The sequence below is a fragment of the Pan paniscus genome, chromosome 11, assembly GCF_029289425.2.
Source record: "Pan paniscus chromosome 11, NHGRI_mPanPan1-v2.0_pri, whole genome shotgun sequence".
Taxonomy (NCBI): Eukaryota; Metazoa; Chordata; class Mammalia; order Primates; family Hominidae; genus Pan; species Pan paniscus.
This window is the reverse complement of record NC_073260.2, coordinates 104,124,568-104,151,309: the sequence shown is the minus strand read 5'-3', so window position 1 is coordinate 104,151,309 and position 26,742 is coordinate 104,124,568. Positions and strand designations below refer to the sequence as shown.

The 26,742-nt window shown below is 34.5% G+C and overlaps 1 protein-coding gene across 2 annotated transcripts in view; it reads right to left on the bottom strand.

Moving 5' to 3' along the window:
- Positions 1 to 26,742, bottom strand: part of MLLT3 (MLLT3 super elongation complex subunit) — a 277,290-nt gene that overhangs the window by 64,739 nt on the left and 185,809 nt on the right. For both annotated transcript variants that reach the window (XM_034967223.3, XM_003830660.6), the window contains exon 5: positions 6,544 to 7,251. In XM_034967223.3, the coding sequence (XP_034823114.1) occupies positions 6,544 to 7,251 (708 nt within the window). The remainder of the gene's footprint in view (positions 1 to 6,543; positions 7,252 to 26,742) is intronic.

Below are 26,742 nucleotides of genomic sequence, written 5' to 3'. Positions count from 1 at the left end.
TCTCCAAACTGGAGGACACCATTTGTTATTTGGTGGCATCTTCTGGGAAAGGTTGATATTGCAGCTCAGCTCTGTGAAACATAAATTCTCTTGCAAAAGCACATGGGAAAAACTCTGGAAACAGAAAAATAATCCTGATGATATAGTATAATAAGGTGCAATCTAGACCCAAGAGAGTCAGTTTTATTTTAAGTGAGGATGTGTAAGAAGCTAGAGGCTCCTGGATGTTTCACAGCTCTTCCCTCAATCCTGGCTCTGCATGCCAAATCCACCTATGAGGACAACCTGTCACCTCCTGAAGGCCACTGGTAAAGCCCAAACCAATAGGTCAAAGAAAAAGGATTCATATGGGGGACAACATGAGATATTCAAGGCTTTCCCAGCAGCACTGCCAACTTCATGAAGCACACCTCTACAATTTTAGTATGAATCCAAGGAAGAATAAGATTTGTTTTACCACCAACCTCCTCTTAGGTAGGTACACTACCTACCAAGTGGGTTCAAATCCTAGTTCCATCACTTTTAAAGATGGCAACCTTGGGGAAGATTCTTCATCTTGGAGCCTCAGCTTTTTCATCCATAAAATGGCAATAATAATAATAATACCTATTTCACAGAGCTGTCTCGAGGGGTGAATGAGTTAAATCATGTTAAGTACATAGAAGGGTGACTAACACAGACTAAACACTCAAGTTTAGCTATGGCTATAAGGCATCTCTGTGGTATGGTAATGCTAGTCTTGCAAAGGCCATGTTGAGTCCCATTGTTGGCTTTATGTCTAAAGATGACAAATGGGATAATTCCATCAAATGCATAGGTCATAAAGCAAGAAACAATAATGCATTGAATAGGTGATGTAGCTCTCTTAAAGAAGGCTCATAGAATTTATTGGAAGAGAGATTCTGGCTCAATACATGTCAGTGGAAATGCTGAGTTTTGCCAATTGTTGATGACAACCAGCTTTGCAAAGATAGAGCCCCTGTGTATTCACAACCTTCTGCTACCCAAGGGCTTCTAAGGAATTCCTTAATTTAAGAACTGAGATACCACACTGGCCCTAGTATGTACTGAAACACGGAAACAAAAAGGCCTCCAACTGTTTTTTTTTAATCTCCTTTTTAACTGCTTTTTTCAAATAAACCAGGAATATGGATGAATAAATGAACAGCTGGTTGGCAAGGCTGCCTCCTCCTCAGTGTGATCACACCCAACACAGAAAAAAAAAATGCGTTAGAAAATAGGGACAGGTGAAATATCTCCATGCACCCAACAAAGTTAACTTTTGTCTGGTAATTTCAATTAATGTTCCACATTGAGCAGAATTTACCAGAGGAAGAACTGTAACCGTTCAGGTATTTTTACCTCCAGTTATAAAACACAGAAAACAGGAGCCTCCAATGAGAACCTGCCCCCTGGAGAGCCGGGGCAGCCCTTTAATGAATGGCCTCTCCAGCTGCTCCCTCACCATACTTACAGACTTTACAGCTCTTGCATGTGCTGGAATTACAAGTCATTAAAAAGCCACTTTGAAAACACAATAAAGACCTTCTCTGACTGCAACAACCTTCCATCACATAAAAACCTAAGGCCAATGCTTCAACAGCAGGACATTTACTACCAGCTCCAGACAGTTTAAGCAGGGCAATGAACAGGGTGGGGCGGGAGGAAATGAGAAACAACAAAAGAAGGGAAGTTTTTTTTTTCCCTCTTTTTTTCTTTTTGAAAGAAATTTCTGGTAAGGTGATTTAAAGCATTTATCCTGCATCGGAATCACCATCCACCCTTGGGAAAAATGCTGCCATCTGATGAGATTTTGTTTTTCTCCTTCAAGAAGGTTTTCTCCAAGAAACCCCTTGGTAAGCTCCAACTATCAAAAGACATGACTGAAATCTCTCTTCTCATGCTGCAGGCTGAAGGATGTAACATTTTGCCAAATGTAATTTGTCCATTTTCAGGGAAAGATCATTAAAACTTTTTACTTCTTCACTTTAAAATTATGATTAAATCCTCAAAGTAAGGCAAGAAAGAGGAAGGCAATGATAAGAAAATTACCACCATAACTGAATCTGATCATACATGGTTATCTCAATTTTCATTTACTGTTTTTTTCCTCCTCTGCTGTGAATACCAAACTTCTTCATATCAGAAGACAAGATCAACTCTATACACTTCTCTTCAGGAGCAAAATTACATGAAAAACAAAAACAGGAATTACAGAAGAGGTGAAAGATATTTGGTTTTTTCCCTATTATCAATTAAAGTTTAAGCAGGTTAATAAAAAATACAATTATAAACCTTTAGTTGACACTGATACACTCCCTTTGCAGCTGTTAGTGTCAGTCACCAGTCACTTACCTACTAAACAGTAAGTACAGTGGAATATCATGTACCCCAAAGAGATGAACTCCTACACCAGGAACCACTGTACTCTAATGGGAATAGCCTCAGTTCTTGAATGTAAAATATTCTTAACAAAAACATTCCCCTATCATGCTTTCTGTATTTGCTAAATGCTCACCCACTATAATACAGTCCTTCTGCCTGTCTACCTTATCCAAGCCCCTACCAAATTCTTCTGTAGGGGAAATTTGTTGACAAACTTTCATGTGACAGTATTACATCTCTTTATGAGAAACATTTCAATAATCACAAAATGTATTTAAAAATTATTCTTTCAGTTATATTGACAGTAACTCAAAGATAAATCATTTCTTAGGATATTTTAACAGCAACAGCAGAAAACAAAAATGAAAAAACAAAAATCTACCAAGTGCCTACCCAGTGCAGTACTTGGTATGTTCTTGTCCTTTATCTCATTTAATTAAAAAGCTGAAAGATTTGAGACACTTTGGCTTATCTTTCAGCTTAAAACTTAAGACTTTTTATCTTGTATTTTTACATTGATCATGTAGCAGAACCATATCAACATCAAGACCATACACCTTGTGACGACAAAATTCAGAGCAAAGTCACAAAAGACAAAACTCAAAACAAAGTGGCTTAGAGTACCAAATATTGCAGCATATAAACCCACAACCTTGAAAAAGGACACCAGAGTTCTGCAAGAGAAAAAATCTTGAGTTTGAAAGAGAAAAAATCTCTTTCAAAGCTACAGGTTATATAGGTACCCAGAAGTCAAGTCATACATAGCAATAGCTAACTTACATTTTTTTTATTAGTGTGTTAACGTTTCACCCACATTGATTTATTAAATTTTCAACAATAATCCTACAAAGAAGATACTATTATGATCTCCATTTTATAAAAGAGGAAACGAAGAAACAGAGAAAGTTAAATTATTTGCCCAAGATCCCTAGTGGCACTGAAATTTAAGACACAGCCTGTCTGATACCAGACAGCAGAATTCTAATTACCTATCTACCTACCTTTCACTTATCAACAAATAAGTGATCGATCCCTCAAACACCAGCCAGACATACAAACCATGGATGTCCAACTTCTTTCTCTCTTCTCACATACAAAGGATACGAAAATCCTACCAAAAAGGACCATATCAATTAATAATCTAAGCTTCCTAACCCATCTTAATACTACTGACATTTTTATATAAAACCTGAGTAGAATTTGATTCTAGAAGAGGTTCTTTAAAATGTTCGTCTTTTTAAACTATAAGGCCTATACTGAGGCGAGATGTTTTCTTTATAGACATACTAGACAAATAATCATCTTCCCCAGCCTTCCTTATACTTCGAATTCTTCTGATTTATTTGTGTCTTTTTTCTGTTTCCAAAGTCCATGATCTCTGCCCATTATGTCTAAAATCACCCATCACCCCATGTCCCACAAATGAATACAAATCTGGCTCATATTCAACTAATAAAGCTGGAAAGGACCTTAGAGAGATCAGGTCATCTAATCACACTTACTCAGAGGCAGACACACAACTAGGACAATGTGCACAGTCACCCCTGAAGTTGGGCCTGCCCCAAGCCACCAAGTCAATTACTGGCCAAGGTAACAGGGGATACTTGTAATGGAGAGCACTAGCAGTCCATAGCAGTCCATAGCTTAGTGTTCTCCATTACAAGTGTCCCCTGTTCCTTTTGTCTTGCTGGCAGGAGGGATGCCAGGTAGGACAGGTAGGAGACAGTCCAAACAAAGCCTGTCTTTTCTACTGGATAAATGGAATTTCAATTCTCTCTCACCTTCCTTTGCTCATAGAAAGGCCTTTGGGTTCATGGTTTACATGACATCACTTTTGTTAATTCTCTTCTATTACGCTACCTACTTTTCAAGTATTGAACCAATAGCAACAACAATAAAGCCATTACTAGTACCAGAAGACTAATAAGGAAAGTACGGTTGTTGGGTTTTATACACAAATAGTACCTGAAAGTCTTTACAGGCTTTCTCAGCAACGCTATGCAGAGTACATTACAAAAACTACTATTGTAATCATTGGATTTGTGGCTCTAATATGTCATATACCATTTTGAAAATTTACTACCTACTGTAAAGTTTTCCAATTCTAACTCTTCATTCCAGAAGACTTTTCAAGGTATACCTTTGAATAAATACATCAAATTGAACAAGAATTTTATTAAAAGGAAGACATACTTTATAAATCATATATAAATGGGAGGGAGCAAGAGGCAGACAAAAGGAGAATAAACAAAATTACCTAAAGAGGAAGACCATCTGTGTTTCATGTAGAAAGAGCTTTCAATGATGCTTTATGAACGCCATTTGGTCTTCTCATAAATCGGCAAACATTCTAAAAAGGTGCCTTTCAAAATTTTGACCACTATAAGAAACACACACACCTTCTCTGAAATAAAATTTTCATAAGCCATTACTTACCCATACTAATTATAGTTTTCTGATTTTTTTAATGCTAGTGATATGTTAAATTTATTTCATAGCTCTCTAGTGAATCACAACCCATGATTTGAAAACCTATATACTAGAAGAATTGCAATGTGTTAGAATATAAAATGGCAAAGTTGCAAAATTTGACAATTTTGATTGACTAATCACAACCCAACAGCATTTCAGGGTGATTTGAAACAAAAGTCAAACACACAAAAAAAAGGTCCAAGTAACATCTGCATTAAGAATAAGCTTCAAGTTAAGAGGAAAGGTAAGAAGCAAAGAAGGAAAAATAAATACTTGAGATATTGGAACAAACACATTCAACTCTCATCTCCATTTCATAAATTATGACTATAAAGCCTTTACCAAATACTGGAACAAATTTTCCCAACGTCCAGTATTTTATATGCTATTGTCCTAATCTGATCTTCTACTAAAATTTCGAGATTAGCTATAGAGAGTAGGGAGATCTGTGGACCACTGGGGATCAGTGTCAGCACCATGTCCTGACCCTGACTGGCTTTCTACCCAGAACAGTACAAACCCGGCACAGCAAATCTGCTACTATGCCCTCCTAGCCTTTGCCAGCATTTAAACTAGAGACATCTGTGGGCAGCCCAAGGGACAGAAAGAAAAGTGTTCTAAGATTGCCAGTTATTTTTAGCCAGATAGCTTCCTTGACCATTGCCTAGAAATACGGTCAAGCCAATGTAAGGAGATTATTGGGACTGATCCTTACTAATAAGTAACTGAAAAAAGGCCAAAATTAGAAAAAATAGTGAAGTAAGGAGATAACTTCAAAGTAATGTTTATTCTTCAAAAACGTTATCAAATACTTTTGAATTAGTAACAACCCTGTCACTAGAAGTGTAAGGTTTACTACAGAGGTTAAAATAGATAATCTGAAAATCCCTTCCACTGCTGAAAATCTGTAATTATAAGTTTAAACCCCAATATCAAAAAACAACTTTTAGGGGAATTAGATGGTCAGATGCTCTCTTAGGCATCCCCAAAGGATAATCCTACCCATTAGCAAAAACTTGTAGTGAAGATCACATACCCCACCCCTTCCAAATCAGTGGCTAAACAATGAAGAAAAATATTAAATATTCTCTTTCAAAATGCTACTGCCTGGTTTTACAGGTATACACAAATGTTAAAATTTATCAAATTATACATTTTACATATGTGTAGTATATTGTTACATCATTTTGCCTCAATAAAACTGGTTAAAAAAATACTATCACCAGCCTTCTATCAACATAAACATGTTACTTCATTCCAATGATCAAAACATCAACATTATAGCCCTAATATTTTCTAAGTTTCTCTTTTAAATTTATTTTCCCTTGTATTCAAGTTTTATTATATTCTTCTCACTTTCCTAAGCCATCACTCATTGGAAAGCATAGATACCAAGCTTTGATGAGCAACAAAATTTTCTGCTGCTATTCAAATGACCCATTATAATGCTATGGAAATATCTTTCCTTTAACAACTTAAATAACAGCCTAAAAATCTGCAGATTTCTTAATGACTTCATTTCTTCCTTCTCATTAGTTAAGGAAATGCATTTCTAGGCCAGATCCACCTCTGTGCTACCATTTTATGGCTCAGCATTCATTTTCTTCCCTCATGCTTTATTACGAAGCTATCCAAAATAAAATCTGAAAATAAGGGAAAGGAAGAAAGCCAGTAAGAACTACTCACATCAGATTTAGAGGATATATTCTCCTCCACATCTGAATCATTGGGATCCACAATATCATCAAATGGCGGTAACGTTGATTTCTTCTTCTCTGATGTCTCACTTTCAATTTTGACCTTTCCCATCTTGACATGAGATTTATCTTTTATCTGTTTTTTGTCAGCAGAACAAGTGAGTATCAGTGGTGGTGCGCTAGAAAAACTTTTAAATAAAGCCTCTGAGCTACTCTTTTTCCTTTTTTTGGCTGAGAGTTCTTCAGAATCTGAAATGGGCGGCCTTTTACTAGGAGCCTTCTTATCTTGTCCACTGGTGATGGTGAGTAAGTTACTGTCTGGTTTTGGCTCTTTTGACATGGGTTTAGGTTCCTTGAAGGCCATCTTAGGAACTATTTTCTCTTCTTTCAGTGGTTTATTTTCTTTGGGTTTCTTAGAGGATTCTTTGGAAGATTTGTTGTGATCCCTGGAAGGTTCTTTGAAGGCACTTTTATGTTCTCTGGAGTCTTTAGAAGGTTTTTCCTTGTGCTCCTTCATTAATTTGTGAGGCTTTGAAAAACTGGTACTACTGCTGCTGCTGCTGCTGCTACTGCTGCTACTACTGCTGCTGCTGCTGCTGCTGCTGCTGCTGCTGCTACTGCTGCTGCTGCTGCTGCTGCTGCTGCTACTGCTGCTGCTGCTGCTGCTGCTGCTGGTATGAATACTCCTATTAGGGTCCTGCAAAAAGGGGAGAAGAAAATGAAACTCTCAAAACTAAATAGCAATGAAGAGTCAAAAGAGATCTACATAAAATGATCCTTCTTTGATTCCTCTCAAGCTATCATTAAAATACCAAAAATATTTTAATATAAACCAAAAACCACAATATAACAGGTGAGAATAGTGTATGTGAGAAACAGGTGAGAGTAGGTTATTATCAAATAATTTAATGAGGAAAGCTGTTTTCTTAATCATCTGAAGCATGGAGTTTTAAAACATTTCAATTCAACAAATGTTAACTACTGCTTGTCCTAGAAGATACAAGGATGAATAGCACATGGCCCCCACCCTTAATAACTATGACGTATCTATGATTGACAGTCGTTGACAACCAAAAGATGGGAACTATTTAATTCTGTTGGGAGCATGGGGCGAAGAATAATTCAAAAATTCATAAAGAAGTAACATCTGAATTAGGTCCTGGAGGATAAACAGGTAATTACTAGAATGAAAAGAATGGAAAGGTACTTAAGAGACCAAGGACCAGAATAAACTAAAACAACAGGGAGCAAAGCACAGATTGTATTTGGGGAACACCCAGCTATAGAACAAGATTGAGAAGGAGGGAGAAAAATAGCCCAGCTTCACATAGTAAGGTCAGATTACATTAAATTTCAAATGGCTTTGCAATATAAGGAATCATAAAACCCCCCCAAAAGAAATAAAGTAATTCTCAATTTGAGATAGAAAGCAATTATTTTTATGCTGTATAAAATTTCATCAGTTAAGAACTGTATCTCTCACCCACTAGGAAAAATAAAAGGAAGTTAATAGAACAAAGATTTCACCTAACCATCAAATGGACTAGAAAGTCTTTAGCAATTACTGTATTTTGATCATGAGAAAAGACGTAATTGCTGCCTATTTCATTTTAAATATCAATTTTTCCACTCATATAAACATATCAGAATATATAACCTATATATAATCTTTCTGTTTAGGAACAAAATCTAAGTCCATACTTACCATATTTGTGAACCTCTACCATTAATAGTAAGAATAAGAAACAGAGAAGATCCTGGACATGCAAAAATCCACATCAATACTAAAAGAAGAGCTCTTTCTTGCTTACTTCCACTTCCTAATGGAACCAAAGACAAATAAATGTCCAGATTTTCAACTAGAATTTACATCTTCAGGCTTGCTTATTATCTTTCACCCTAACTCACCCACTTAAGCCAATGATATGTAAACCAATCCTATATTCCTTAAATATCTAGCATGACACAGGACAGTAAGCAAGCAGGGGCTATGCTTTTCACTAAAATGAACAATCTACTAATTGGGTATATGCAAAAACAAAACAACAAAAAATATATACATAGGTACATGTATAAGCATCACAAAGTAATATCCAAATGAAAACTTATTGTTCTATATTAGTAGAAATATATTTTTTGGTTTCTTAATAAATTTTTTTTTGTCTCATTTGCTCAACAACAAAATGACATATAACAAAATTATTCCATTTATTTTCTGGAGTGGTTTCAAAATTCTAAACTGAATGAAGTTACTAAGCAAAGACTTGTTTTTATGCACTAAATTAGATAATTCCTTAGAAAACATCATAATCTGAGATTTAAAAGGAAAATTCTAAAGATAGGATTCATATTACTAAAATTTCATTATTTTATAAATTCTATTACATTTCCTGTCATGTTAAGCAATACTATGAATAATTAAAATAAAGTATAATGGACAAACCAAATTAAGGAACAACATTTTGAAACCTAATATCCTTGAGTTTTTTTCAATTGGCTTGTTGACTTACTGAATTTTGAAAATTTGCAATCAGTATTCTAATTATGGCTCTAGAATACTCAAGTATCACTGTTTAATATTCAACCTATATGAAGTATTATACACATATTTTGTAAATAAGTTTTAAAAGCATACAATTTTTAACCTACCAACATATTTCTAATGTTAAGTATTAAAAAACAGCAACACTCTAGCACCAGGAAGGAAAATAAAACTTCTGTATAGATCCTTCCATGATATATTTTTAAAATCCTTCTTTAGAACAAACTGGAATTCTTTAATTCAGGGTACACATTGGTATCTGACACAGCTTCTTGTGTCATAAAAAAGTTAAGTTCCTTTTTTAATTACATGCATATAATGCTAGGTACAAAACTCTAGAAATATGTCTTTTTATAATGTTTTACTTCTCATGTTGGTCTGGGTATTGAATGTCTACTGTTACCTTTTTATCCACTCAATAAATCTTGGTACAAGCAAGTGACCCAGACATTCTTGTTCTTTCCTTTTTTGTAATTACCACCTCAAAAATCTTTAAGCTAAGAGAACAAAAGAGGACAAACACATTCCATAACAATGTCTTAAATAAAATTTAAAAAATAAAAGGAGAGAGAGCAGTTTTTAAGGCAGCATTTTCTTTGGCCTGGGCCCATGACCAATGTCAAAGTTCAAATATATTGTCACCAGTCTCCATGTTTGTTCATGTAATACATGTAAAACAGTGGCTCAGATACACAGCCAGACATTAAACTGTCACTGACACAGAATAAAAGCTTTCACCGATTTTCAGCCTATCTATCTGATACTTATATACATATTATATACACATGGGGGTCTTGTCACCAGTCTCCATGTTTGTACATGTAATAAATGTAAAACAGTAGCTCAGATACACAGCCAGACATTAAATTGTCACTGACACAGAATAAAAGCTTTCACTGATTTTCAGCCTATCTATCTGATATTTATATATATATTATATATTATATATATATGGGGGTCTTGTCACCAGTCTCCAAGTTTGTACATGTAATAAACGTAAAACAGTGGCTCAGATACACAGCCAGACATTAAACTGTCACTGACACAGATTAAAAGCTTCCACTGATTTTCAGCCTATCTGATATTTACATATATTATATAAAAATATATATATTATATATAAATATGTATATTTGATATATATATAATATACATGGGGGTCTTGTCACTGGCTTTTTAAATTTTTCAATTAACCATTAACCTCAACATTAAGTACCACTGAGCAGCACAGACTAATTAGCATTCAATGTAAAGTTTACACATGTGTAATTCAAATTCTCTTCACCTGAGGCTGATTAGGACAAACTGAATATCAAGCAATCTAACACAGAGAGCACGTGTGCATAATTCAAATCTCAAATATTTAAGGCAAATGATTGTTTAAACATAAATATACATATATTTGCACTAACTTTACAACCTGTGACTATAGGATACAATATTTTCTCTCATCTATTCAGATTGCACTGAATGCTTCCTTGTTTTAATTTTTTGGAACAGAATGGGTATCTTTAATGTTTAATCTCTTCTAATACTACTTGTCAGCAACTCAAGTGGAGGACTTAAGAAAAAAATCAGAACTACTGGCCAGAATAAGGTTTTCTGATTATATGTGGCTTTCAGTTTCCATGTTATCTCCAAGTCTACTTCTAAGAACCACTGACAACTCATAGCTGATTCTTGGCTTCCGTTTCTTCCCGCTGGCTATCCCTCTTATTTTTGGTCTCTGTTCTACTTTAACTGGCTTCTGTCTTGTGAAAGATTTTCAGATCAATCATATTTTGTTCAATGAAATTTGCATATAGACAAATAAACTCTCCCAGAAGAGTTTTACTTATCAAAACCAACAAACTCTCCTAGAAGTTTATTTGTTCAAACTGCATTTTTACAAGGACACTTCCTAAAAATTGTAGTGTGGTCCAAGAGGTTATGCATATGTAGGGGTAGGAAAAACCGTGACAGTCAAAGGTAAGGTTCCAAAATACAAGTCTCCTCTAAAATGTCAATAAACACACAATGAATAACACAGAGGGATGACAAGCCATCTGAAACTACAAATAGCTTTGTGCAGTGGCAGGATCATAGCCAATGAGGTTTATGCGAGGCACAATTACTGCTAACTGAAACTACGAATGGAGTATTAAAATTCAGAATTCTGGGGTCAGGGGAGGCCTTGAATTTGATTTACTTTTCCCACTTCAATCCCAAATCTAACCCCATTTACGTCTCTTGAACTAGTTAGCTCTGGGGGCAGCAGGCAGTGGCCTGAAGAATGTGGCCACGAGCTAATGGGCATCTTGAGAAAAATAATTGGTGCAGGACTTGCTCTGCTTGACCCAAAAGAGTTTATTTGTTTTTTTTAGAGATGGGGTCTTGCTGTGTTGCCCAGGCTGGAATGCAGTGGCTATTCACAGGCATGATCACTACATGCTACAGCCTGGAATTCCTGGGCTCAAGTGATCCTCCTGCCTTGGACTCCCAACAAACTGGGACGACAGGTGCACGTGCCACCATACCCAGCTTCCAGGAGAGTTTCACGCACACAGGTATGGCCAGCCTTCCCAGCACTCAGAAGGCACTTGATACAGGAGGAGAGTCTGCTCTTAGGGCTGCAGAATGTAAGGAGATCAGAAGGAAGGCACAGAATCCTCTAGGTGTATAAACAAGAAATAGATAATATGCTTGCTGCTACTGTGCAGGTTGAGATGCCTGTACCTTTCACCACTTATAGAATTACAACAGCCTAAAGTCCCCTAACAGCTCAACCTCAATCCCAATGCACATATAAGTGACATACTTAAGGGTGGGAGGAAATAGGAGGAAGCAGATCTAACAGATTTTCTGGAGGAGAAAGATGAAATATTGAGGTCAAAAGCAGTATGACTACTTAAGGAGAATCAAGTGAAGTATAAAAAATAACTTCTAGAAAAAAATGTTTAATTAAAAACTAAAATTTAAATATTTATATTCTCAAGCTGAATAATTCAGTAGATAAAGTAGAAGATCGATGCTAACTGGCAGTATAAAAGATCAAATGAATGAAATTTCAAAGCACAAAGTAAAAATACAAAGCGATGAAAGTCATAATGGGAAAAGAGAAGAGCCTTGAATGGATCAAGGAAACCTAACGTACAGCCATAAGAAGAGTTCCAGAAGGAAGAAAGAGAAAAGACAGAAGAGGTAATAATTAAAGTAATATGGAAAAAAATTTTCATAAACTAAAGAGAGGGCTGAATTACAATCTCACAGAGCTCACTATACTTAAAAAAAAAAAAAGGAAAGAAAAAAAAAACCTGACAAGTATCCAGAAAGAATAATTACTTAAAATTGAATAATAATTAAACTCATATTGTGCTTCTCATTTGTAATACTGAAATCTAGAACAAAGAACAGTAACATCCAGACAGCTGGGAGAAAAAGAAGTAGAACCCAAATATCCCACACACACAGTCCGTTGCGAAAGAAGTATTTGCCAAAATTTAAGAATTCAAATAGCACATCAACCACTGTCCCCGCCAAAGGAAAGGACTTGAGAAAAGAGTCTAGTCAAACAATAACTGAACCAGAAACGTTTTATGTGTGGGAAGGGGAAGAAATGAGGGGTAAAATGTATCTTGCACAATATACAGATTTAAATCTAAATGAAAAAAAAACTGTAATATAAGTCCTCAACATGAATTCCTGACACAGAAAAGTCTAACAATCTGGACCTAAACAACTAAATTATTTCCACAGAAATTTAAGAATGAAAGAGAAGGATTAGGGTGTCAAGGTGAAAGAAAGTGCTGGTATCTTTTTTCATGTTAAAGTGGAATAAAAATTGGATTATGAGCAATTAGAAAGGAAGGTGGTCATTTATTAAATGGAAAAGTGCAGAACTGTCACATAAAGGGAAAATGGAAAATGAATATCAACTTGAAAATATAGGCAAAATTAAGAAAAGTGAAAAAAGTCACAAATATGAATAATGAACAAGGTGAAAAGACAGTAATAAGATCAAGTATAACTTAGAATAAAAATGAAAGAACTGAATTCTCCCTCTGGAAAATAAACTGTCAGACTGGGCTAAAAAGACAAAGATCAGATAAAGGCTGTTACAAGAAATACTTTAAATCAATTGATTGAAAAAAGTTTAAAATAATGGAATGGGCAAAGAAATATCAGCTAAATGCCCCCAAAAGAAAGTATGAGTGCTAGATTAATATCAGATCATGTGGAATTCAACGTTGAGAGTACCAAATAGGATAAAAAATGTAAAAATCTAAATTATATAAAGCAAAAGGTATTTAATAAGAAGATTTAAAAATACTTAGTTAAATGAGAAATCAATATATCTTTGTCATAAATTGACAGACCTCATAAAACACAATGAGTACAGACACAGTATAATTGACCAAAACAACCCACACGCTCATTTAATAATTATACATAGAATTTTTCTATCTCGTTTTTTTTTATACTTGAAGTTCTAGGGTACATGTGCACAACGCGCAGGTTTGTTACATATGTATACATGCGCCATGTTGGTGTGCTGCACCCATTAACTTGTCATTTACATTAGGTGTATCTCCTAATGCTATCCTTGAATAAAGTTCAGACGTTTTATATGTATCCATAGAACACTGATAAAAATCAATCATAAGGTAACATAAGCTTTAAAACACCCCTTTTAAAATGTTTGTATGGATTACATTGGCTACTCTACTCCAAGAAAATTAGAAAATTAGGCCAGGCACAGTGGCTCACACCTGTAATCCCAGCACTTTGGGAGGCTGAGGCAGGTGGATCACTTGAGGTCAGGAGTTCAAGACCAGCTTAGCCAACATGGTGAAACCCTGTCTCTACTAAAAATACAAAAATTAGCCGGGCCAGGTGGCGAGCGCCTGTAATCCAAGCTATTTGGGAGGCTGAGGCAGGAAAATCACTTAAACCTGGGAGGTGGAGGCTTCATTGAGCCAAGATTGTGCCACTGCACTCCAGCCTGGGCAATACAGCAAGACTCTGTCTCAAATAAATAAATAAAATAAATAAATTAAAGACAAATAAATTAAAAGAAAACAATGAAAATAGCACTTCATATAAAAAAAACTCTGGAGGCACAGAAAAACGTGCTCCAGGGAAAATTCATAGCCTTTATTGAGTTTGTTTTTTAAACAAAAAAGAAGAGGTACAAGGAGAAGAGAGAAACCAAGTACAAAGCTAAACTTAGTATTCACTTTGAGAAACTGGGAAAAGATCCACAAAACATGCAAACATTATAATACCCAACATAATGAAGAAAGTAAAAGAAACAAGTTTCACCAACATCAGTGCTTTAATTATATAATTGTATAATGTCCTGACATATATGTTTAGTGTTCCAATCCTAAGGAGAAATTTGCCAAGTTAATTCTGACTTAAAGAAAATTTACAATCTACTTCTCTACATTAACTGAAAGAAGTGAAATTTCTTGCATGTAAAATTTCTTCAATTAAAAACTCAGATTTTCCATAAAAGGAATAAGATTAATGAGGAGACAGCAATTTAGAAACATGTCAAAATAGGTACTTAAATACCAAAAGAATCAACCCATCAGTTGGCAGAGAAAGAGAGAGAGAATGTACTAAGGGAAAGAGTGAAGCAAAATGGACTGCTGATGCTTTTTATAGGATTTTTAGCAAGATATGAGTTCATATTGTAAATGTTTTATTAAAAATTGTTATAATAAAATTATAAAACAGAAAACACCTTAACAATTGGTAGGATTAATGTGTTTTAAAGAATCAAAACCTATTTAAACACCGAGTCTAAACAGAGCCACTGAGACCCAAAATCTAACATGTCTCAGTCAATGGGCAGAAGACTAAAAGAACATGCCACAAGTGGAAGAGAAATGGCACTTGAGAAGCGCAAGAGTCTTTCGTTCAAAACAATATATGTGGCCAGTGCACAAAAAGGACAAAAAATATTTATACACACTCAAGAAAAAGAAAGGTCTCCTGTTACGAAACACAATGCTTTGGAAGGTTTTACTTGTTTCGACTTTTGAATAATCTCCCATTTTTTAAGGTGACATTCAACCAGAAAGTTAGAGGGAACTCTACAATATATCCTCGCAGATCCAAAATAATAAAGCCATTTCTAGACCTGACCAGGGAAGAGCAGCAGTTTTACAAAACTGAAGAATTACATCCTTAAATTCCTCAATTTACCCAGATCTGTAAAATAACCAATATAGATATAACCACACTTACAGAAATACAAATAAGTCTGGATTTTGCACTAATGACAAAAGATACAGCAATCATCCTAACAGTTAAGCAAGAACCAACACATAACATGAAAGAGCAAAAGATGATGCTGACTGTTCAAGGAGAGATTCGAGAGAATAACAAAAGATTCCCCTCAGCCATACCTGACTATGAATTCTGACAATTATTTATTAGGAAAGACAGGCCTTAATAGCAGCCGCAAAGAGTAGTGACATCTGGGAGTAGTGACATCTGGGAAACAAAAGAAACCCACCTGAAAACTTTAAAGAGGAGATCAATATTAACTAATCACTTTAGGAAGGTCATCTGGTAGCAATGTGGGACAGTGATGGTGACAATGATGGTGACAGTGGTGGCAGCGGTAATAGCTTAATGAATGCTTACTAATCCAGACTAATGTAGAAGTTTTATCATTATTAACTCAACAATCTTGTGAAATAGCTATTATTAGCCCCAATTTATAAGTGAGGAAACTGAGGTACGAATATCAATGTGCCCAAAGACACATATATAATTAGTGATAAAACTGACACTCAAGCCCCCAGTTAGTCTGACTTCTTTTCTTTGGAGATGGTCTTGCTCTGTTGCTCAGGCTGGAGTGCAGTGACCTTCTAGGCTCAAGTGATCCTCCTTCCTCACCCCTTGCAAGTAGCTGTGGGACTAAGGGCATGCACCACCACTATATTTTTATAGTCTTAACCACTACATTTTTATTTACACTTGTAAAGTCAGTGGGTTTCAAAATCAGCTGTCAATCTTGCCAATATAACCTGGGTCAGAAATGAAAGAAGATATAGAATGGGGGAGAGGCTCAATGACTGTAAAAGAACATCATCAAAAATATGCCTGTTGTCTAGGCAGAACTATACAAATGAAGTTCTATTTATTTCCAGTAGAGGGGGTAAAATATTATTTTTTGGTAGGTGATTAAAAAATGCAATGGGCCCCCCTGGCCCCCCATATCCAAGGGTTCTGTATCCACAGATTCAACCAACCACGGACCAAGAATATTCAGGAAAAGGCCAGGTACAGTGGCTCATACCTGTAATCCCTGCATTTAGGGAGGCCAAGGAAGGAGGATCACTTGAGCCCAGGGGTTCGAGACCAGCCTGGGCAACACAGTGAGACCCTATCTCTACATTAAAAAAAAAAAAAAATTAGCCAGGCGTGGTGGCATGTGCCTGTAGTCCCAGCTACTCAGGAGGCTAAGGCGGGTGGATATTGAGCTCAGGAGCTTGAGACCAGCCTGGGCAATATAGTGAGACTTCATCTCTACTAAAATAAAATTTAAAAAAAAAACTAGCTGAGTGTGGTGGTGGTGCATGCCTGTAGTTCCACAGCTACTCGCGAGGGGTGAGGCAGGAGGATCACTTGTGCCTAGGAAGTCACTGCACTCCAGCCTGAGCAACAGAGCAAGACCATCTCCAAAGAAAAGAAAATATTTGGGGAAAAACTCAAAATAATGCACAATTTTAAAATACAGCATAACAACTATTTACATAGCACTTACATTGTGTTGAGTAGTATAACAAATCTAGAAATGATTTAAGGCATACAGGAGGATGTGCATAAATTATATGCAAATACTATGCCATTTTGTACAAGGGATTTGAGGATCCATAGATTTTGGCAACTGAGAAGGTCCTGGAACCCGTTAATCCCCCATGAATACTGAGAGGCAACTGTAATTTATTTTAAAATCAGAGGCTCTTCTTGTATACATTTCAAGTGGGTTAAACTTTGAGTCTTTTGGTACTAAATAAATATTTTTCAGTTGATAAACTTATTAGTAGAGTTGTGTTCAGAGGGCTCTTGTGATACTGAGAAAAATCAGCCTCTCCTATAATGCCCTGGCAGAGCACATGATGCTTCCAATTATTTCAAAGGGTTTCAGAAAACTGCAAGATACTTCTCATCTCACATTAAATGTTTTCAAATTTTGAAGTCATAAAAATTTATAGTGCTCAAATCACATAAATAATCACCTCCAAAAAGGATGAGGAGGGAGAGGTCACTATTTTAAGAAAACTGGAGAATCTTATAAGGGCCCCTATAGGCTGTCATTAGGAAGAGAGAGAATTTGAAATATTTTACACAAAAACAGGCAGCAATAAAGCAAACCAAAAGCTACAAAAATATATGGCTGTGCAAGAAAGAAAATCTAACATTTTAGCTGCAAATAAACATTCTACCTAGTGATAACAATAAACTATATTCACTGATTTTCAACTTTTGGAAACTAATCTACTCAGCTCCACCACTCGCTAAGTGCCTTAAATTTTCTTCAGTAAAATGAGGGCCATAATATTACCACAATATTACCTATACCAAAAAGTGAGCCTAATGATTACAAAAGCTTAATATATGTAAAGTACCTATGTCTGTATATGTGTGTGCATTATAAATAACATGTATATGCAATGTGGCCAGGCACAAAGCAGGAACTATGTGAGTGCTTTCTATTACTACCACCACCACTACTGCAGACAAGCACAGAAGACTTAACATTTTATTACATAGCACAATGTTATCAACCCTTACAATGTAAGTGTCTGAACAGAAGAGAAGGGACATAACTTTAGAATAACCTGAACTTACAAAGTTGAGAACCAAGGGACATTGTCCATAGTTGGTGAGCCAAGTAATATAGTTCTACATTAAACATCTAGAAAGTTATAAAGGTATCCAAAAGATCCATTTAAAATGGTGTCATATTAGGTGTCATTAAAATGGTATCATATGGAGCAAATGGGTTAGATTCTCATGTAAAAATAGCAGCATAGCATATAGTTAGGAAACTCTGGGCATTCACCTTAGAATTTAAATATAGAAACAGTTAAAGTGGTTCCTTCCAGGAAGTCGGAAGGAGGTTCAGGAAGATTAGAACATAGGACTTCTACTTTTTGTTAAACACTTCGCTATTTTTTTCAGCCATGTAAATATCTTTGACTTCACAAATGTACTTTATCCTCTTCCTTTTCATGCACTCATTTGCACTTTAGAGACTTTGTGAAATACATTTTGCATTAGAAAAATAAAAAGATAAATGATTCAACAATGTGACTAGTATCATTATGTGTTTTAAAAACACTTCAATTTTCCTTCTGATGTCATTTATTATCTTACTGTTTTTGAGCAAACTACAATCAAGCATCAAGCTACAGACGTAGCTTCTTACTAAGATTGCACTTTGAGTTATATACATTTAGCTTACATCATTAGTAAGATGAAAAAAATCTACAAATTATATTTATAATTGAGAAATAGAACCACATGAAAAAATTTATTTCAACTATGAAGCGAAAAGAATAAGTAGTAAATTTTCATTTGCCCAGCCTTTTGTTCTAAAGAATTTAAGGTACACCCAATAAATATTTTTTAATATTAAAAATATACTGAATACTGTATTTGCACTTAAATGAAGCTTAAGTGTAAAGTACTGATTGGCAAAAATATTTAATATTTTACAAAATAATATTTTAAATAGACAAAATATATAATGCCCTTTTTTCCTCAAATGACTATGACTTGTTTCAGCTATGTTGTATGTGCTATAAAATCCTTTTGTTTCAGAATCCAATTTCATTTAAAATTCTCCTATTTATATATACTCCCTGACTTGCTATGGCTTAAGTTCTAAATCATAGTTAAGTACTACTGACTGTAAGTTATATTTAGAAGACTGTAGTTTCAAGTAAACTTCTGCCTATCTTTGTGGTTTGAAACTAAAAATTTGAAGTAATATTTATATCACTTCTCTTTCTAGGTTTTTGTATATTTAGCTCTGTACAGTTCCTGCTTTATTAAACCAGCTTAAAAACACATTGGCCAGATCATTCCAGCCTTCTCTCTTAGTACTAGCTTGATTTCTGATAATTAGCCTTGATAAATAATCGTTAAATAACAGAGAATAGCCAATATTCAGATTATATTACTAATCACAAATAATGGCTGGAAGTATAAAATGAAAAACAGTACCTGACACACACAAATTTAATAAATATACTGCATAAATAAAAGCCCAAAGAGATGCAACTGAACAATGGGAAAATATAATCAGGTTTATGCTATCTTATTACCTTCTCTCAGTAGTTATTTTATACATATTTATGAGGTCTCCAGCATACGCAAAGGAATATGCTGAAACTGTTAAATACTATGGCTTCGCAGAAAACAACTCGTCTAATTTGGGCAATATGGTGGACTCTTTGGGAGTTCTTACTATGATACAACTAGATTTTAGATAATTACAACAAAACTTCATTGCTGGGCCTTTAAAAAAAATAAAGAAAAAGTTCAAGAATCAAGAGTATATGAAAGAGAAATAGAAAGATAAAAGGCAGGCCATAAAATGTGAACTACAATCACTCATGAAAGATGGGGTTGCCCTAAGGACACACGCATGACTGTGTTCTCCTGGGTCTCTAAAGACCAAACCTGGGCCCTATAGCACATTTGGAGACCTAAACCTCAGGGTCTCACAGAAACCAAGAAGAAGCCTTTACAAATCTGCTGTTGGGGAAAAATACTCTGAATTCAGGTCTCAGGATTCCCAATGTTCACCTAAAACAAATACGAATTCGCAATTTAAAAATATTCCTGAACACAAAGAAACAAGCCACCATGATGTGAGGTAAAAGGACCTTAAAGACTTACTATAGGGAAATCATCAAATGCAGACTATAAATAACTATATATGAAGTATAAAAAGGAAAAACACTGGAATCCAAAAAGCGACCAAGCAATAAGAAATTAATAAGAATGACTGGGCCACTGAAAAGAAACAAATAAGACTTTAAGAAATGAAAAAAAAAACACTGTTGGAATCAATATCTCAATGGACTAAACAGCGGACTGAACACAGCTGAAAAGAATTAGTGAACTGGAAGATAAATATGAATAAACTGCCATAATACTCACAAAGACACAAGAAAATGGGAAACATAAAAGCTATTAAGATACATGGGGAACAGAATAAAAATAACAAATATCAAATTAGAGACCCAGAAAGAATAAAGAACATAGGGACACAATGGTGGAAATTTTCCAAATATGATCAAAGTCATGAATCTACAGATAAACCAAGTATAGTATAAAAATAATATACATAAATTAAAAGGAATTTAATCCTAGACACATTGTACTAAAAATGAAGAACACCAAAACAAAAAAACTATAAAGACAGTAAGAAACAAGAGATCATGTATTAAAAAAAGAGCTAGTGGTACACTGGTGCCGGCTAATAGAGGCTTGACTGGGAGCCAGCTGTTAAATTTTTAGGAATTTTTTTCAGCCAGTTTTTAAACAGTAAATGCACTGTATAAATTAAACAAGACTATTATTTTATATAATATAAAATTGCAAGCAGAGAAATATTAAAAGCAGTGGTAATTAATAATCAAAACTCAGCACTTTCTAATTAGTTTACTACATATTATTATTTGCTGTTTTCTTGAGGTAATTCTCTCTGTTGTATAGGATGGCAGAAATAATTCATAACTGTATGTTCTTTCCAACTTTGCAATAACTGATATAATATGGTGAGAGTATTTCCACCACAGAAATAAGTAAACACTAAAAATCATGACTTTTTCCCTCAGAAAGATAGTTGCTAAACATCAGAAAAACCCTAAATCAGACTTACACCAGACTTCACAAAAACAATAGAAAAATATTTTCAAATATTGAAAGGAAGTAAGTAAAAACCTAGAATTGTAAAACCAGAAAAAACACTTTCAAAATAGGGGCAATAATCAAAACTTTATAGATTAACACAAACTGAGTGTTTACTAACAGGAGCCTTTTAGTAAAAGAACATCCACAGGATTTATATCAGGAATAAGGAAAACTAGTTTAAGAAGACATTATGGTAATATAATTATGCTAAAATTTACAAACGTTTTAATGTTTTTAAAAAAACTGTATATATTTGGAATTATAAAAATATACTTCAATAATTTTCAGGTTAAAGAAGAAATTAAAATAAAAATTTTCAACTTCATCACATTGAATGATAAAGAAAATGCTACATTAATTTTGTGGAATTAAAACAGGACTTGAAAAAATTTTAGCCACCAATCCCCGTCTGTGAAGAAAATGATGGATGATAAATGAACAGAAGAATAATAAACTCAAGCAAAAGAAAGACTATAAAGATTTTTGTAACCCTAATAAAACAGTCAACAAAGCCTAAGGAAAGAACTTTGAAAAGAACTAATAAAATTCACAGTCCTCACTGAAAGACTGAATTAAAACAAAGGAGAGAAAGCGTAAATAAAGCATAGGAAGAAAAAAATAAGAAAACATCTACAAGTATAGCACAGATAAAACAGATAAGAATATGTCATAAATAATTTTATTGCAACAAATGTGAAAGCAAACCTTGGGGAAAATGTAACTTACCAAAGCTGACTCTCCCAAAAAAATAAAAATTAGGAAGAATCCTGTATTAATATCAGATAAGTAGTTTGAAATCTTCCTACAAAGAAAACATCAAGCCCACAGGGTTTTAGAAGCAAGTTCTAGGAAAAGATAATTTTAATGTTAAAGAAACTCTTCTAAAGAATAGAAAAGACAGGCAGGTATGGTAGTTCATGTCTGTAATCCCTGTGGTTTTAGGAGGCCAAAGTGGGAAGAGTGCTCTCTTGAGGCCAGAAGTTCAAGACCAGCCTGGGCAATATAGCAAGACCCCACTGCTAAAAAAGATTTAAAAATTAGCCAGGCATGGTGGCACACACCTATAGTCTTAGCTAATCAGCAGGCTGAGGCAGGAGAATCCCTTGAGCCCAGGAGTTGGAGGCTGAAGTGAGCCATGACTGCACCACTGCACTCCAGCCTGGGCAACAGGGTGACACCCTGTCTCTTAAAAAAGTAATAATAATAGAAAAAAGGAAACATATTTTATTTCCTGTGGTTAATATCAAAGCAACAAATCCTACCAAGAAGAGTAAGAAAAAGAAGCATATGGCCTAATCTAACTCAAGAATATAAATGCAAAAATTTTTGAATAGAATATTAGCATAACTAATCCAATTGTAGGGGGGAAAAAAAAGGAAAAAAAACCTAATAGACCAAAACCAAATTGGGTTTAATCCCAAAATTCAAGAGTACTTTGGCGTGACAAAAATGCTTGTCAAGCACTACATTAACAGATTAAAGGAGAACAAAACCATCTGTTCATCTCAATAGATACTGAAACGTTTTCTGATAAAATCAAAAATTCATCCATGGTTTTTCAAAAAATGAAAACAAACAGAATTCCTTACAAACATGACTAGGAGATAAATTCCTTAACTTGAAAAAGAGTAGCTACCAAAGTCCCATGGAGACAACCTTCTAAATAGCAAATTATTAGAATCAGTCCCTTTGTAATCAGTTTTTACTGGTATTCCTACTAACTCAGGACTGCAAAATGCACTGGGGGGAAAAGGATAGGAAAATTGGAAATAAGACAGATATGTGTCATTATTCACATTTAATTGTCCACACAGAAATACAAAAGGATCTGTAAAGAATTAATAAGTTTAGTAAGATGTTAGAAGTCATATCAATATCCTAAGGTAGACTGCATATTTACACATCAGGAACAAACAGGAAACATTTAATATTAATAATAGCAAAACAAAATATAAAGTAGCTAGGAATAAATAAAGCATAAAACTACACAGATACTTTAAAGACATTAAATAACATTTAAATAAACTCATTGAGAAACTAGGTTCATAGATGAGAATATTCTTCAACCACACATTCAATGTAATTTCAATTCAAATCTCAACAGTTTTTCAGAGAACTTACACTGATTCTAAAATGTATATGAAGAAAAAAATGATCTACTAGAACTTGTTACATTATATAGCCAACCTCTTTATGAAATGATAGTAATTACAACATTGTAGTATTGCTACAGAGATCAACAAACTGATCAATGGAACAGAAATGTACACCCTTCCAAACAGACTCACAAATATTTTAAAAGCTGATGCTTGACATGGCGGATCATTGATGAAAGCATAGACAACGCAATAAAACATGCTGGAGCTGGTTTTCTATATAGGAAAACATTTAAATTAGACTCTTACCTCATACATACATAAAATCAATTCCGGATATTTGAAAATATTTCAATGTTAGGCAAAACTTCTAAAACTTTTCAGAAAATTCAGGAGAATATCTATATGACCTTGGCATAGGAGAACATACTAAATGGGACATTAAAAAGAACTAACTATTTTAAAAATCTGATCACATTAAGAATTTGTTTATCAAAAGATACCATAAAGTAAAAAAGCCACTAACTGAGAAAACTAGCAAAATATGTCAATAGTAAATATAAACAACAACGAACTCCTATCTCCAGGATATTAAAAGACCTCTAATAAGTAAATAGAAAAATAAGTGGAAGACATGAACAAACATTTCACAGAATAAGAAACATGAATGGCCAATGAAATATATGTTCAGCTTCATTAATGAACATATAATCACTGCAATGCAAAATAAGAGAATAATGATACAACTTTATGTGCTTACTAAATGTGCATAGATGAACAAGTCTGACAAGAAAATAGAACAATGAGATCTCTTTTACATGCTGACATGAGACTCTAAATTGCTGTAACTATTATATAAAATAAACCAAGGCTAAATAGGTGACTGCTCTATGACCCAGCAATTTTATTCATAGGTATACAATATAAGACAGCATTTCTCTGAATGTGGTCCGCAGACCAGCAATATTAGTATTACCTAGATGCTTATTAGAAATTTATATTTTTAGGCCCCACCCTAGACCTACTAAATAAGAATCTCTGCAGCTGGGCCCAGGAGTCCTCATGTTTCTTAATTCTCCAGGTAATTCTCATGTACCCTAGAGTTTGGGAACCACTGAGTTACAGCAGTATTATTCAAACAGAACTGGTTTAGTAAGGCTGGAAAGCAATATAGTAGACTCCATAATTGTTTATAAGTCAACCAGTACAAAATTAAATAGACTGAATTCCATGTAGTAAAGGTTAAGCATGACTTATGAAACTTTTGTCTCATTTGTCCATGCATATTTATTTATGTATACGGGTACTTGATCATTATGGAAAACCTGTTTCTTACTATGGGTCACGGTCATAAAAGTCTGAAATCTACTGCCCTACAGAAACTCTTGCATGGGTATACTAGACATATGCACAAAAAGGTTCATAATTGCAAAACCAAATAAAAAGGGGTAATCTAGATATCTATTTAACAAGACAATGAATACACAACTCATGATATAATCACTCTTTGGACTACGCACAGCAGTGAAATAGACAATAATAAAGACAAATCTTATAATGCTGAATAAATAAAGCAAGTCAAAGTCATAAAAAATACATATACTATTATACCATTTTCATAACAATAAAAAATAAGCAAAGATGAGCAAACAAACATACATTTATGGTAAAACCATGTTTAAAAGCTCAAGAAACTTTAGGAAGGTAATTACATCGAGGGAAGGCAAAGGAATAGAGTGAGAGGCATATACAGATAGAGTGGTTTGTAATATAACATTTTTATTATAAGAAAAATAAAAAGTTCCTGATGTCAAAATCTTCTAGTCTAAGAAGAGAAATTCACATTCAAATTCAGCAGATACTTATTTATTAGCTGCTATGAGCAAAACACAAACACAGTGTCTCATTTAATCTTCTTAAAGAGTCCTGTGTGGTAAGTACTTGATAAAGAATAGGCAATCAAGTATGTGCTGAGTGAATAAATGCTTGAATAATTTTATAATATTAAAAGAGACAGAGTTTGATTATATAGTATTATAGTTCTACTGACAGGAGTTAAATGAAATAACATAACTTTAAAGAGTTACTAATATATTCTTACCTTTTTTAAATTATATTACTTATTACCAAAAGTATAATGAGAAAAATATTCAAGTCAAATCACTTTTTTCTATGGAAGTATTATATTGCTGGTCAAAGGTGTACAAACTAACAAACTGTAGGGCAGAATTAGCTAATACGTAACTTCTACAATACCCCTTTGTCCTAATACGTGGAGTTAGCTATATGTGCGGCACATACAGGGTGGGGGAAAAAGCAGAGCTGTCCTAATATAGAAAAAGAAATCACCAAGGCTGGAAAAAAAATCGCTTTTTTTTTAGTCTATGCACTTTAATAAGAACAACAGTTTAAAAGTGCAAAATCAAAATCTTTTTGTTCATTGAATACATATCGGCATAAACAAACACACTTGGGAAACGGCTGCCTTACAAAATTATTTCCATCCTTCACAAAAAACTATTTCCCTTCACAGAGCTCCTACATATGTATGCTTTTGTTTTTAAATTTTGATTCACTGTTGTATCTCTCCAGCACCTGGAATAATGGCTGACCCTAAAAGGCACATAATAAGTATGTGCCTTTGAATGAATGTATACATTTATTGAGTATTTACTATACAGTAGGCACCGGGGGATACCACATCAAATATATTATAGTCCCCATCCACTCGGAGCTAACGCAAGTGATTAAATTATGCCTTTTTGCCCCCTTAACAATTCAGTCCAAAAGCTCTTATGTCGGGCCAAGCAAAGTAGGCAACAGTGGGGAGGAATGGTTACAGGTGGAGAAACACCCGTACAGTGGCTGGGAGCCACTAAAAGGGCCTGCTCTTCGGAGAAATGCTGAATTCAGAGCAGGGACAAGAAGTACAAAATGAACTTGACATATCTTTTTATAGAAAAAGGTTAAAAAGTATGCAAAGAAACCAGGTTAAAGGGGCTCCCACTGGCCAAGTCAGGAAAATTAAATTATCAAAATAAATAATGATAGTAATAGGTTATAACCCATTGAAAAAATATATACCCATGAGTCCATGATGATAAAATAAACATAAGAATAAACTTAAGTCTGAGGAAAAATGGGATATTTACATCTTCTCAAAGTACCTTCCAATAAAACACTTATTAATTACAGAGAGAAACTGTACAGTGGAGAAGCCTGGAGGATGCCATTTGAATCAAGTAATGGGTGTTAACATCAACAGTAATGTCTCAATGGAAATCAGGATGATGTGATGTGGTTCAATGAGAAGAGCGCAGATATTCCTACCAAAGATGCATAACATGAATCTAGTTGCAGGGAAATATACATAACCAAGTATGTATATCTACTAAATAACTGGCCTGAAGTCTTTAAAATCTTCAAGTTCATGAAAGTCAAGGAAAGACCAAGGAACTCTTTCCAGTTGATGGAGGCTAAGACATGACAACTAAATGCTATGTATGATTGTAGACTGGATCCTTTTGCTATCAAAATAAAGGACAGGGCCAGGCATGCTGGCTCACACCTGTAATCCCAGCACTTTGGAAGGACGAGGTGAGCAGATCATGAGGTCAAGAGA